Source organism: Merops nubicus, unplaced genomic scaffold (assembly GCF_000691845.1).
Source record: "Merops nubicus isolate BGI_N331 unplaced genomic scaffold, ASM69184v1 scaffold34330, whole genome shotgun sequence".
In the NCBI taxonomy this organism is placed as follows: domain Eukaryota; kingdom Metazoa; phylum Chordata; class Aves; order Coraciiformes; family Meropidae; genus Merops; species Merops nubicus.
The window spans coordinates 1,390-14,666 of NW_008581444.1; the positions used below are offsets into that span (position 1 = coordinate 1,390).

Genomic DNA, 13,277 nt, shown 5'->3' on the forward strand with positions numbered 1-13,277 from the left:
CCGGAGCCGTTAGCTTCCTGATGTCGAAGGACCCTGTGAAACCAATTAGTGGAAAAGCAGTGGTGTTTGTTGGGGCCAGGGGTTCGGAGCTGGAAGGGGGGAAGGGGAGGCTCGAGAGCTCTCTCCTCCCACGCAGCGTGTTTAGCCGTGACCTCTCCGTGCTGGGCGGCCGATGATGTCCTTTCATTCCCGGGCTCGTTTCTCCCCGGGCGCGTGGCCCTTGTCAGCTTTGCTGAGGAGGAGGAGGGATCTAACTCTCCAGAGCAGCTTTTAACACTTGTTTAGAAACACCAAACAAACAGCCGCTTCTTGCCAGCCCTCCTGATGGAGCTCGGTTTAGGGGGAGGACCCAACCTGCTGCTGCCTGCAGCTGCCATAAGGAGCTCTGACCCTGGATCTGGGCAAAGGCTGAGCTGGGTTTAGGCAAACAGCGATTCCCTGCAGCTCCCAAGGGTTTTCTTGCTGTGGAAATTGTGAGTAGAATCACAGAATGGCTCAGGTTGGAAGGGACCCTAGAGATCATCTAATCCACCCTCGCTGCCATGGGCAGGGATGCCTCTCAGTGAGACCAGGTTGCTCAAGGCCTCATCCAGCTCAGCCTTAAAACCTCCAGGGAGGGGACATGCACAACTTCTCTGGACAATCTATTCCAGAGTCCTGACGCCCTTGTACTGAAGAACTTCCCAAGATCTAGTCTAAACCTCCTCTCCTTCAGTTTAAAACCATCCCCCCTTGTCCTGTTGCTGGACACTCTTGTGAAAAGTCCCTCTCCAGCCTCCCTGTAGGTTCCCTTCTGGCACTGGAAGGCAGCTATAGGATCCCCCCAGAGTCTTTTCTTCTCCAGGCTGAACAAGCCCAGTGCCCTCAGCCTACCCTCATAGCAGAGATGCTCCAGCCCCTGGATCATCTTTGTGGGCTCCTCTGGACACATTTCAACAGATCTATGTCCCTTTTATGATGGGGACACCAGAACTGGATGCAATATTCAAGGTGGGGTCTCACAAGAGCAGAGTAAAAGGGGAGAATCACCTCTCTTGATCTGCTGGCTGCACTCCTCAGCTATGGCTGCCTTGCCTCCAGGCACTGGTCTCAGGTCTGATGCTGTCCTGGGACACGTCCCGCAGGCTGCCTGGGAGCGGGGAGACTGGCTGCCCCCGTTCAAGCCCGCTGAGGGTGATCAGCCTGGTCCAAGTCTGAGGGCCACCAGTTAACCCCAGAGGCGATGGCTGTGGTGGGGCTGTGCAGGAACAGCCCCTGGCTCCCTGTGCCCCATTGGGGCTGGGGGTGTGAACAATGTCTGCTGCTGCTTGCTTCCCACTCTTTGCCCATCTGCCTTGCCTTGCTGTGGGGGGCATGTCCAGGAGTGGGTCCTGTGTAAGGGGGAGGAGAATCAGACCAGGAGGAGGAGGCTGCAGCTGGCTCAGGCCCCAGGGATGCAGCTGCCCAGATTTGCCAGGAATGCAAAGGGCTCGCACATGCTTGGTCCTGCTGTGAGCATGGCCGTGGTGGGAGCCTGTCTTGGTGCTGCCAGAGGTCCCTCCTGGTGCTCGAGAAGCTCTCTGCCAGCCTGGGAGGAGCACAAGCAGGGGAGGGCGTTGCCTGCAGGGGAGCAGTCCTTTTTCCTGGGTCAGCACCTGCCTTCCTCTTGGACCCCCCCAGCCCGCATTACTCTCTCCCTCTCCTGCTGCCTGCAGCTGCCTTTTACCCTGCTCTGCCTTGGTGTCACTGGGGCCCCAGCCCCGTCTCCAGTCCCAGCCAGGACTCACAGCCCTGCCACTGAGCCCAGGTACACTGCAGCTGGGCCCTGCTGTGAAACAGCCCATGAGTGCCTCCTTGGAGGCTGTGGTCCTCTCTTGTCCCACCACCGTCTGTCAGACCACACCCACCTACCTTGTTGGGCATCAGCCTGGTCCCCTCCCTGCCCAGCCAGCCTCAGCACAGGGTTTGCTGGCAGCGAGAAACCCTTTTCCCTGCTGCCTGCCATGTGCAGGGACCTGGAGGACATGCTTTCTTCGAGGACATCTTGGATGTGGGGACTTCATCCCTGAGTATGTGAGACCTGGCCAGAAGCCAGGCAGATCCAGATGTTTTCTCGCTGGCTCAGCTGGAGCCGTGGCTGATGCTGCCCTTGTCTCCCTCCCATCCATTTCCTTGTCACCTGCGAGGTGTCTCCGTCTGCAGTGGGGTGTCCAAATCACAGTCCTCTGCTTGGACACATCTGGCATCTCCTGGTTTGTTCTGGGGCGGATTTGTGGATACGACTGTCATTCAGGAAACCTTTCCCACTCTGTGGGTTCCTTGCAGAGGCTCTGGCATTTATCACCACCCACTGCTCCTGGCTGCTTGTAGGGCAGTAACGCCCAGCCCGCCTGAGCGAGGCGCCCCCATGGCTCTGCTCCCGTGGCTGATGGGCCGTGCTCTCTCCTAGCTGTTCCCCGAGACCGGCCCCAGGCAAGGAGGGACCCGCCTGACCATCACCGGCGAGAACTTGGGCCTGAAGTTCGAGGATGTCCGCGGGGGTGTTAAAGTGGGCAAAGTGACCTGCAGCCCCATCGAGAGCGAGTACATCAGCGCCGAGCAGTAAGTGCCTGGCGGGGCGTGGGCGTGCTGCTCACCACCTCAGTAGCTTGGGGACAGGGGTGCTGGTTTTCAAATGCTGCCTGTGTCTGTGGAGGACATGGAGCTGACTGGGCTGAACTGGGAGAGAAGTACCTGCTGGTTGCGGTTGCTCTGGGAGGAGCCCAAAGACACTGGGGAAGCTCCCCCCAGGGCTGGCAGTGCCAGCAGCTGCTGCCATGGTTTCTCATGAACTTGCTGGCACCTTAGACCTTTGCTTGGTGTCAGATAAGTCCCTTCCTGAAGCTGGTCCACCCCCACCATGGCACAGGGAGTGTCTTGATGCTGGGACACTGAAGGCTCCTTCCCTGCATCCCTTAGGATAGTGTGTGAAATCGCAGATGCCAGCTCGAGCAAGGTCCCCGAGGTGCGGGTGGAAGTGTGCATCCGTGACTGCTCGACCAACTACCGCGCCGTGTCCTCCAAGAGCTTCACCTTCGTGGTAAGCCCCGTGCTGGGGGACAGACGTGATTCTGGATGATTCTGGGTGGTTTTCCAGACAAGCTGGAAAACTTTCCATCATTCCCCTTGGGGGCAGGCGGGGATCCTCTGGGAAGGTGCTGAGTCGTGCTGGTTGGATTTCTCCAAGGCTGCTACCGCTCTGTCTCCCTGTGGTCCTGCGGGCACTGCCAGCCTTTAGGACCATGCCCCGCTGCTGTCCCACAGGTCCCCTCCTCTGCTTCCCCATTACCTATTTGGGGTTGCCTGGAGATGCGGGTTTCAGTCCCCAGACCACTTGACACCAGGGCTGCTCTTTTCCTTTGACAGACACCCACCTTCTCCCGCGTGGTCCCAGCTCGGGGTCCTCTCTCTGGTGGCACCTGGATTGCCATCGAAGGTAGCCACCTCAATGCCGGCAGCAACGTCTCCGTGACCATCGGGGGACGGCCTTGTGCGTTCTCATGGTGAGGGGCACGGAGGTGGTGGAGGACAGGCGATGGGCACTTCTGGAGGCAGCGGGACCCCTGATAGAGCAGTGACTGGGAGCCTGTGCTGGGGAGCCAGGAGGGACCCCAGGAGTGAAACCCTGTGGGTGGCTGGAGGAGGTGTCTCCTCTTGAAACCTCGGTGTGTCAGAGGCTGCAGGAAGAGCAGATTTTTCTCTAAAAGCACAAAGCCCTGAGGCATGAAGTGGATAATTTTTAGATTAGGGATGATAATGGAGCGGCTCTTTAAATATTTTCCTGCAGTAATTACTGGTTATCAGCCCTAATCGCTGCTGTTTGCAGCAGCCGTGCGATGGGAACGCTCGGGAGCTGCGCAGCCGATCCCGGCTGCCTTGGGTTGCTTTTCTGGGGTGCTGGATTTTTTTCTTCTTTTCCTCCTTTCTCTCTTCCACCCCCCCTGGCTGTTTCAGAAGGTGGGAGGGGCTGGGGCAGAGGGCTCCAGGCAGCACGGGCTGCCCTCAGCCTGCCCCCCACCTCCCTCCCGCCTGGGCACTGACGGGTTCTGTGCTCCTGCCCCAGGAGAAGCGCCCGCGAGATCCGGTGCAGGACTCCCCCCGGGCACACCCCCGGTGGCTCTCCCATCCTCATCAACATCAACCGGGCGGAGCTGAGCAACCCGGAGGTGAAGTACAACTACACGGAGGACCCCACCATCCAGAAGATCGATCCCGAGTGGAGCATCAACAGGTGAATTGTGCAGTGTCCGCAGGGAGCTTGTGGGGTGTGGGGGTTGCCCTTTTCCTCGTGGATCTCCTCCTTGTGATGAGTCCATCTTGGTGCTGCTGTGATAGCTGCCCAGCCATGCTCCAGAGATGTGGAGGGAGGAGTGTGAGCCACGGCTTGGCACCAGGGCCCTGCTAACTCCTGGCCTGCAGTGCTCAGCCTGGCAGGGGGCAAGAGCAGAGAGCGCTTTGGATCTGCTTAGTTTCAGCTTGACATTTGGCGGCGGCAAATAAAATTAAAATATTTCCCATCGGGGGATTTTTTGAAATGTTTACATATTTTTCTAAAAGGTTTGAATTGGCTGGAGAGGAGGCAAAGAAATCCATTAAGAGCTAGCTCCAAGGGAAACCTTCCCCAGGGTGTTGATGAGGAGTGAGCTCCCCAGGGGCATGGCCAAGCTCTCCAGGACCGTGGGGCTTTTAACACCTAGCTGTGGAGAAAACCTGACAGGCCTCAGCCTGCCCTGCCACCCGCTGCCTGCGTGGTGGAGAAGAGGGTGGCAGAGAAGATCGTCTTCTCCTCAGTATGCTTCTGAAGGTGCCTGGTCTCCTTTAGCTTGGGAGCTGCCTTCAAACTCCAAACCCAGACACAGGGTGGGATGTTAGTGTTACTTAGCAGATTTTCCATCTCTAATTGTGCCCTGGGTCAGCCAAGATGATTTGGCAGTGGTGCACGTCAGATCCTGCCAGCCATAGTGACATCTGGGTGGGATAAGATATCCCCATGGCATTGTGGTTCACCCAGACTGGGTCAGCTGGGCGTCTGGCTGATCAGGCTGGGTGCTTTCCTCCCTGAAGCTGAGACCTAGTGCCAGGCTGCCTTTCCTAACTAACCCATTGTCTCCGTGTCTCTAGCGGTGGGACGCTGCTGACTGTGACTGGCACCAACCTGGCCACCATCAAAGAGCCCAGGATCCGGGCCAAGTATTCCAGCTCTGAAAGAGAGAATGTAAGTGTTGCTGGCTGGGGTTGGGGGTAGAGCACAAGGAGGAGGGTTGCTGTCCCTCTGCAACATAGAGCAGAAAGCATCAGGTGTGGTGGTGTGGAAGGGCTCGTGTCCACAGGTTGCCACCCAAAGAGAGACATCGATCTCCCTGCAGAGCTTCTGGCCAGGAGCAGCCAGGAGGGGGTTGAGATCTGATAGGAGAACTGGTGGGAGGTTTGTGTGCTATCTGAGGACAGTGACAGAAAAAGCCTACCCCCAGTGAGCTCCCACCTGCCACCTCTCACACATCCACTGCAGACAGGAGTCTCTCTCTACCCTGGGGCGGGATGTGGCACCTGCTGATGTAACAGTGCAAGAGAGGAGATCCCAAGTCTAAACCCTGTGTCCAGAACTGCTGCTTGTGGGAGATCCTTGGGAGGTTTGATCCTGAGCTCCCTGTTGGGAGCTGAGTCTGAGCTTGGTCTGTGCCTCCTGCAGAACTGCACCGTCTACAACGACACCACCATGGTGTGCTATGCACCCTCCATCGACAACCCCCAGCGCAGCCCTCCCGAGCTCGGAGACCGCCCGGATGAGATCGGCTTTGTCATGGATAACGTCCAGGCTCTGCTGATCATCAACACCACCAACTTTGTCTACTACCCGGACCCTGTCTTCGAGCCGCTCAGCCCCACGGGGATGCTGGAGCTGAAGCCCAGCTCTCCCCTCATCCTCAAGGTAAGAGTGTGCACCCAGGGACATTTTGTCTCCTGGGGCAAAGTCCTGAATTGCAGTAGTACAGATGTGCTCTATGTTGGGGTTTTTTTAAGCATTCCCTGTTGCATGAGAAGTGACGGTCTCATTCCTTGTTCCCTCAAAGGGCAAGAACCTCCTCCCACCAGCTGCTGGTAACTCCCGCCTGAACTACACGGTGCTGATTGGGGACACTCCCTGCATCCTGACCGTCTCCGAGACCCAGCTCCTCTGCGAGTCCCCCAACCTCACGGGCCAGCACAAAGTCACGGTAAATGTCGAGCCGGTGCCTTTGCTTCCCGTGTTCCGTGTGTCACAGGGGCTCAGCCTTTGTCCCGGCACTGGCCCTACTGCGTGTTTGTCCTCTCACGGGGACCGAGGCCTGCCTGTGCCCTGGGGGGCCCTGCCAACAGCCTCCTTTCCCTGCCGGGTGCTCAGGCACAGCCTGTGCCAAGGTGAGGGGCGTTCCAACCCCTTCCCCCTGCTGCTCAAAGAAAGGCTGCTTTGTTTGTGGGGTTGTAGCACAGCAGTGCTGGTGCTCCAGGGCCCTGCCAGGATGAAAGGGACCCAGCAGGGTCTCCCCCAGGCTCCCCACCCATGGGGGAACTTGCGTCTCATCCCATCTGCTACTGTAACGTTGTCTGAATGAGACATCAAACTCTGCGCCCGCTCCGCACGCGCCCTGCAGCATGTCCTGCGTCCCATTGAAGCGTGCTGTGCTGCTCCGGGCAAGCTCCTGCCATCCCTGCCTTTTTCCACAGCCTTCCTCCCCAGGGCTGGGAGTCATCCCCTGCTTCTAGACTGGATACTAGGAAGAATCTCTTTACTGAAAGAGTGATGAGGCATTGGAACAGGCTGCCCAGGAAGGTGATGGAGTCACCATCCCTGGAGGTGTCTATAAAACGTGTAGATGTGGCACTCGGGGACATGGTTTAATGGTCATGGTAGTGTTGGGTGGTGGTTGGACTTGATGATCTTCGAGGTCTTTTCCAACCTTAAAGATTCTATGATTCTTAGCACAGCGGGCACGGTGGGGTGGGCTGCCCAGGGCGCATGCCCCTTGATGCCAAGGTCCGTTTTTCCCTCGACCGTGGTGCAGATCAAGGCTGGAGGGTTCGAGTTCTCCCCGGGGACGCTGCAGATCTACTCGGACAGCCTGCTCACCTTGCCCGCCATCATCGGGATCGGGGGCGGGGGCGGCCTGCTCCTCCTCATCATCATCATCGTCCTCATCGCCTACAAGCGCAAGTCCCGGGATGCTGACCGAACCCTGAAACGCCTCCAGCTGCAGATGGACAACCTGGAGTCCCGGGTGGCCCTGGAGTGCAAAGAAGGTGAGAGATTCACCATGCTGTTGACGTGGGGTCTTGGAGGGTCTTGTAGTGTCCCGAGGCTTAGTGTGCTCCCACCCTTTCCCCTCTGCCATCCAGAGAGGGAATGGGAATGGGCAAAGCTGCTTTGTCAGAGGAAGCCAACTCATTTGGGGTGAGATCAGGGGATTTTTCCACTTAAGAAATTGCCCTCCATTTCTCCAAGCAGCAGAAAAGAGAGCAAGGAGGGTATGGAGGGCCGCTTGTGAGCAGGCAGTCTCTCATTATGTGACAGACGGATGCTGTGAAATTGGACAGAATTCCTTGTATGATCCTGCTGATAAAACCTAATTGCCCATTATCCCCCTGAGCTGGCTCCCGAGGCTCCGACCTTGCCAGCCACAGCCACAACCAGCCTGGGCACTGCCGATGGAACAGGCGCCGAAAACAAGATAATAAAAAGGGGGAAGAAAGGAAGAAAGAAAAGAAGAAAGAAAGACAGACAGACAAACTCTTTGCTCCCCAAAATCCCCATCCCTACACATGCCTGTGGATGGCACTGGTGACAGGAAGAGGGGAGGGAGCCGATGGAGGGGATGGTGTCTTGTCTTCCACAGCTGGCAGATAAAAGGATCTGCTTTTAATTAAAAGGCACAATCTCTTCCCTGCCTTTCCTCTTCTCTAGTCCCACTAGTTACAGATAAGATAGCATGCCTTTCAAGCTGACGGTTTGTTTTTTCTCATCAGGCTGACGAGCCTGCTGTCCTCTGCCTGGCTTTCAGCTGCCTTTAAAGTGCCGTTAATTTGATTTTTCTGAGGGTTTCCCCCCACTCCCCAAACCCCTTTCCCTGGTGCATCTCCAGGACTCCTCTCCTGTCAGCTTTTCCCTGTAGGTGCAATTAAAGGTTCAGGACCCCCCCACATCATGTTCCCCCAGGAGTCCTAGTTGCCTCTGCTCAGATTGGGAGGTGCCAGGGTGGGTGTGTTCAAGCTCTTCTCTCGAGTAGTATTTAGGTCAAAAAGAAATGAGAACATTCTTGTGGTTTAGGCTAACATTTTCCCCCAGAAGCTCTGGCTTTGTTCAAGCCTTGCTGTTCCCTGCTGCCCCAAGCATCCCTGGGAGGTAGTGAATGCTGAGCAGGGAAGATTTGAGCCCCCCGGGGACCTGATGGTCCTGTTCCAAAATCTGTCACTTGATTTATTCAAGGGAAGTCATCCCCACCCTCAACAGCTCAGTTTCTCCGTCTGTGAGGTGGGGACAGCGACTGGAGCCTGCTGGGGGGAGGGATGTGGAGCTGCTTTGCACTGGGAGTCTGGGGGGTGTGGTGGGGACCGGGTGCTGATTCCGCCTGCTGGGACTCTGGGATGTGTTGCTTAATTCTACTTCTCCCACACCAGCCTTCGCAGAGCTGCAGACTGACATTAATGAGCTGACCAACGACCTGGACGGGGCCGGCATCCCCTTTCTGGATTACCGCACCTACGCCATGCGGGTTCTCTTCCCGGGGATAGAAGACCACCCCGTGCTGAAGGAGATGGAGGTGTGGTTCTGTCTGTCTCTGTTGTGTTTCACGCTGGGGGTGTCCCCCTGCTTGATGCCCTGCGAGGCTCCCCGTACCCCCTGGAGAGCTGTTTTGGTGGTGTGCTGGCCCAGCGAGGTGCAGCAAAGAGCATCTTGCCGCGTGGCAGCTGACGTGGCCGCAGACTGGCTGCCAAGTGGTTACTGCTCTCTGACGTTAATAGCAATATTTATATTAATATCATTGCTGCTGTCATTTTCTACAGCACTTGCTTTATTCAATTGCGTTCATTTGATGCCTGACCGGGCCGCTCGTTTCTAGCAGACTCGTCCGCCATGGCCTGCTTGCTTGGCTCTGTATCCCCTTGCAGAACCCATCCTTGGCATTCTTCTGCTCCCCAAACCAGCTTCCTCTCCTCTCCTGGCCTCCCCACGTCTGTTTAATTTAGTGTGTGCAATTGCACAGCAATTGGCTTCTCATTTGCTGGGCTGCCGAGGCCGCCTGTGATTAGAGAAGGGGGGGAAGGCGGGGGGTGGGGGGGTGACCTCAGCTTCCCCTCGCTGCTGACCCGGCATGGTAATTAATGTCGACGTGGGCTTCACAATGTATTTAGGAGAAGTAATTGGCCCTGGTGCAAGATGCGCGGTCACTAATTACAACCCAACAAGCTCTTACCGACTGCAAACGCACGTGCTGGTGTTGTAGGCCAGCATGGCTCTAGCACGGGACCCTGGCCCTCTGCCTGCTCCCTTCCCTGCTCCCTAATCCCAGCTCCGAGGGCTGTGGGGACCCCGTTTCCATGGATTTCCCCTTGCAGCTCAGGTTTCCGGATGCTCGGAGCTGAAGCGACGCGAGTGTAACCCTCCCTGGGGCACAGCCCTTCCTGTCTGTGCAAACTCTGCCTGCCTTTCCTCTCACCTCTGCTCTCGCTCTGAAGGGTTTGCCCTAAAGAGAGAGGGATGGAAATAGCATCTAAAAGGATATTGTAGGAGGAATTCTGCATTGGCCGTGGCAGGCTGGATGGCACTTTGTCCATTTCCAGCTCCTAATTCAAAACATCCCACTCGAGAGCATGCCAGCTGAGTCTGGCCTGGGAAACAAGGGGTTAAAATTGCAAGGAAGGAAAAAAAAAAATCCCCCAAAGAGATTAAATAAAGCAACTACAGTTGTGTAAGCTTCATATAATTTAATCAGGTTTGCTTTTATTTGTCTCCTTACTCAGAGTGTAACATTAGCTATTGCAAGTGACGGGGAGGAAGCAGCACTTGCTCACGCACACGCTAATCCGCGGTGAGCGCCGGGCTGGTGGTACCAGCTCCCTTCCTCTCCAGGTTTTTGGGGGGGGAGGGGGTTGTTGCTTTGTGCAAATTTAAGCCTGATTAAATATTTAATTCAGTATTATTCATTTATTTCTGCTAAAGATCTGCAAGCTAAACATGGGAGCCCAGGTTGGTGACAGGCATGTGGGGGGCTCAACAATCGCTGTGCTCCTTCTGATGGGGGTTTCATGTCCTCCCGGGCTCCTCACCAAGGCTCCAGTCGGGTGGTCACTGTTGAGCAGGACTCGTTTCCCATCTTGTCAAGGTCTTTCTGCTCTAATGAAGAGAGCAAGCCCCTTGTCCCATGGTCTTCTTTGCTGCTCTTGGCTCTGGAAGCACCAGCAATGCACAGGAGTGGGGGTGCAGTATGTCTCCTTCTGCCCCGGTTTTACTGGTGGGTCTGGTAGGTCTCCAAAGCAGCTGCTGCACTGCAGTCAGCTCTAGGGTCTTCCTGTGCTGAGGAATCAACTCTCCATTCCTGCAGGGAGCAGCTGATGCTGCTGACCCTCAGGCATCTGCCTGTGTTACCAGCATCATTGCATCGAGGTGCTTACATGGTCTCAGGGAGAGCCTTGTGCAGAGCCTTTCTGTTATCCTCTGACCCATGTTAAGGGAAGTTGAGCCACATGCTTGCTTGTGGGGTGCCTGTAAGAGGAACCCCAAGGATGGAGGCAGAGAGAGTTGGCCACTCCCCTTCACTCTTTTGGGGTGCTCTGGGGCAGGTGTCCCCGCTTGCCTTGGTGATGGTGACAGTGGCATCTGGGGGGTCCTACCCCAGAACTGACAAGGACCGGGTGGGAAATGGGGGTTTTGTCCAGTAGGAAGGAGTATTTTGGAGAGAGAAGTTACAACTGTGAAGGAATTTCACTGAGCTGAGGAGTGCTGATCCAAAGTTTTGATTGAAATGAAATGATTTGATATGTCAAAACCCTGTTCTTCATGTTGAGTTGGTGTTTTGAAATGAAAAGTGCTATTTTGTCTCCAAATATCGACATGAAATGAAGTTTTTTATGTATTCTCCCAATCGGGGAGACAAGGGAGGGAAAGAAAAAAAAATAATTAAAATTGATGTTTTACTACAGCAAGGCTTTTATTCAGAGGAAACCATCTTTTCTAATGGGAAACATAGTGTGTTAAAAATGTTAATTTCTCGTAAAGAAATGTGGTCAGGGCTGACCAGTGCTGGCGATGGCAGCACGGAACTGAGAGCATCCCAGCCCAGTCCTTGATGGGTCCTGTGTGGCCAGGTATGGCCAAAAATACACCTTCAAACGTTTCAAAAGGAAAGGGAATATTTCAGGCTGTCTGGAGTGGGTCAGAGCCAGGTTTCTGCTTCCCTGTCTGAAACGCAAGCCCCCAAACCAGGCGGGTTTGCTGCTGGCAGAGCTGAGGGCTGTGGCTTCATTTGATTGCTCTGCAATACCCAAAGCACGTGTTGCAGCGACCTGGGTGGGAATTGAGCTGCTTGTTAGCTGAAGTTGAAAATTATAATTTGTGTCTGTTTGGGAGAGAAAGTGTGTGTGTTTCTGGGAGGGAAGTGCATATATGTCCCTGCACACATGTGAGAGAGTCCTTGTATGAAAGGGGGTGTGTGCGCATATATATATATATATACACACATATACACATTGATGCCCTAGGACTGTTAACCTGATACTGAGATGTTACCAACTAGGAAATACTTGTGGAGGGAACTGAGGCTGGTCACCAGAGGCAACTTGGTAGTATGGAGACAGAAAATCCAGCTGCTTTTTGACCCTTTTTCATCTTTTCCTTTTTGGAGATGAGGGTGAATTCAGGGTCTTGTGCAGCCCAGACACCTTTTCATCGCCCTTCCCCCTGTGCCCGTCTCCCAGCTTTGCTCTATCCTTGCAGGTTCAGGCAAATGTGGAGAAGTCCTTGACCCTCTTTGGGCAGCTCCTGAACAAGAAGCACTTCTTGCTGACCTTCATCCGCACTCTGGAGGCTCAGCGGAGCTTCTCCATGCGAGATCGTGGCAACGTGGCCTCCCTCATCATGACAGCGCTGCAGGGCGAGATGGAGTATGCCACGGGAGTGCTGAAGCAGCTCCTCTCGGACCTCATCGAGAAGAACCTGGAGAGTAAAAACCATCCCAAGCTGCTCTTGCGGAGGTGAGTGACCATCCAAGAGGTGGTAGCTGTAGGAGAGTGCCCGGGCTCTTCTGAGAGTGCGGCCGTGAGCTGGTGTCCTTGAGGGATGCCATCAGAGATGACTTTGATGTTGGCAGTGCTGGCACTGGGCCTGTGGTCAAGCATTTCCTTGCCTGTCTGCATGTAAGTATTGGGGATGTGGGACCACCTGGACCCGGCCAACTCAGGAGGAGTCACCCATGGGATGTTCTCTCTCTGGTTCAGCCCGTGTGGGTTCATGTTGTCTGTGGAGGAGGGAGCAAGGTGCTCAACATCTGCTGGTCGCATGGGCTGCTGCAGGGAGGATGCACGCTGCTGTCAGGTGCTGTTGGGTATCACTGCAGCCATGCTCCCATCTGCCTTCCCTTCTGCAGGTGACCAGGAGGTCCCCTACACCCCTCAGCACGTGGGGCAGCCTCGCATTGCCTCATAGCTGCCTTGCTGCATGGGTGCCTCTGTGTGCTGGCAGCAGGCAGGAGTCCTCCTTTCCCCACTGCCTCCTTAGGGCTTGCCCACCTTGCCAGGCACACAGGAATTTTCCTGGGAAAGCCAAGCGGATCTTCACAAGCTGGGAGTCTGGCTGGGGTGGAGGGGAGTGTGAGCAGGAGGCAGCCTGCCAAGCCCTGCCGTGAGTCTGTCTGGCCCATCAATATTTAACAATAGCTCTGAGCTCTTCTTCATCACGGGCTGATGAATATTGAAAGATACACCAAGTGCTGAACACAAACAATTAATAAGCTCTGCCAGCCCAGCTCGAGGCCCTCCGTGCTGGCTTCTCCCTTCGCACACCGTGCCGTGCCTCTCCACCTCCGCCTGCCCAGTGCCACCAGTCTCCAGCAGAAACGCAGGGAAAGCTGAGAGCCACGGGGCTACCATGTCACCAGGAAGGCTCAAGAAAACCAGAGCATCTTCAAACATCAAGTAGTGTTAATGGCACACCTGGACCAGACAGAGCCTATTAAGATTTGTGTGTGTGGCTCTGGGGAGATGCTTGGAGAAGGCTTAGGGGTGACCTG

At 55.6% G+C, this 13,277-nt stretch overlaps 1 protein-coding gene across 1 annotated transcript in view; it reads left to right on the top strand.

The window, feature by feature from the left end:
• Window positions 1-2,428: 2,428 nt before the first annotated feature.
• The window catches only part of PLXNA1 (plexin A1), a gene marked incomplete at its 5' end in the record, with an annotated part of 32,139 nt that continues 21,290 nt past the window's right edge, over window positions 2,429-13,277 (top strand). The window contains 10 exons of the mRNA XM_008950015.1: window positions 2,429-2,580; window positions 2,938-3,058; window positions 3,385-3,521; window positions 4,082-4,249; window positions 5,140-5,233; window positions 5,708-5,947; window positions 6,090-6,233; window positions 7,062-7,296; window positions 8,671-8,813; window positions 11,987-12,243. Coding sequence (XP_008948263.1) covers window positions 2,429-2,580; window positions 2,938-3,058; window positions 3,385-3,521; window positions 4,082-4,249; window positions 5,140-5,233; window positions 5,708-5,947; window positions 6,090-6,233; window positions 7,062-7,296; window positions 8,671-8,813; window positions 11,987-12,243 — 1,691 coding nt within the window. The remainder of the gene's footprint in view (window positions 2,581-2,937; window positions 3,059-3,384; window positions 3,522-4,081; window positions 4,250-5,139; window positions 5,234-5,707; window positions 5,948-6,089; window positions 6,234-7,061; window positions 7,297-8,670; window positions 8,814-11,986; window positions 12,244-13,277) is intronic.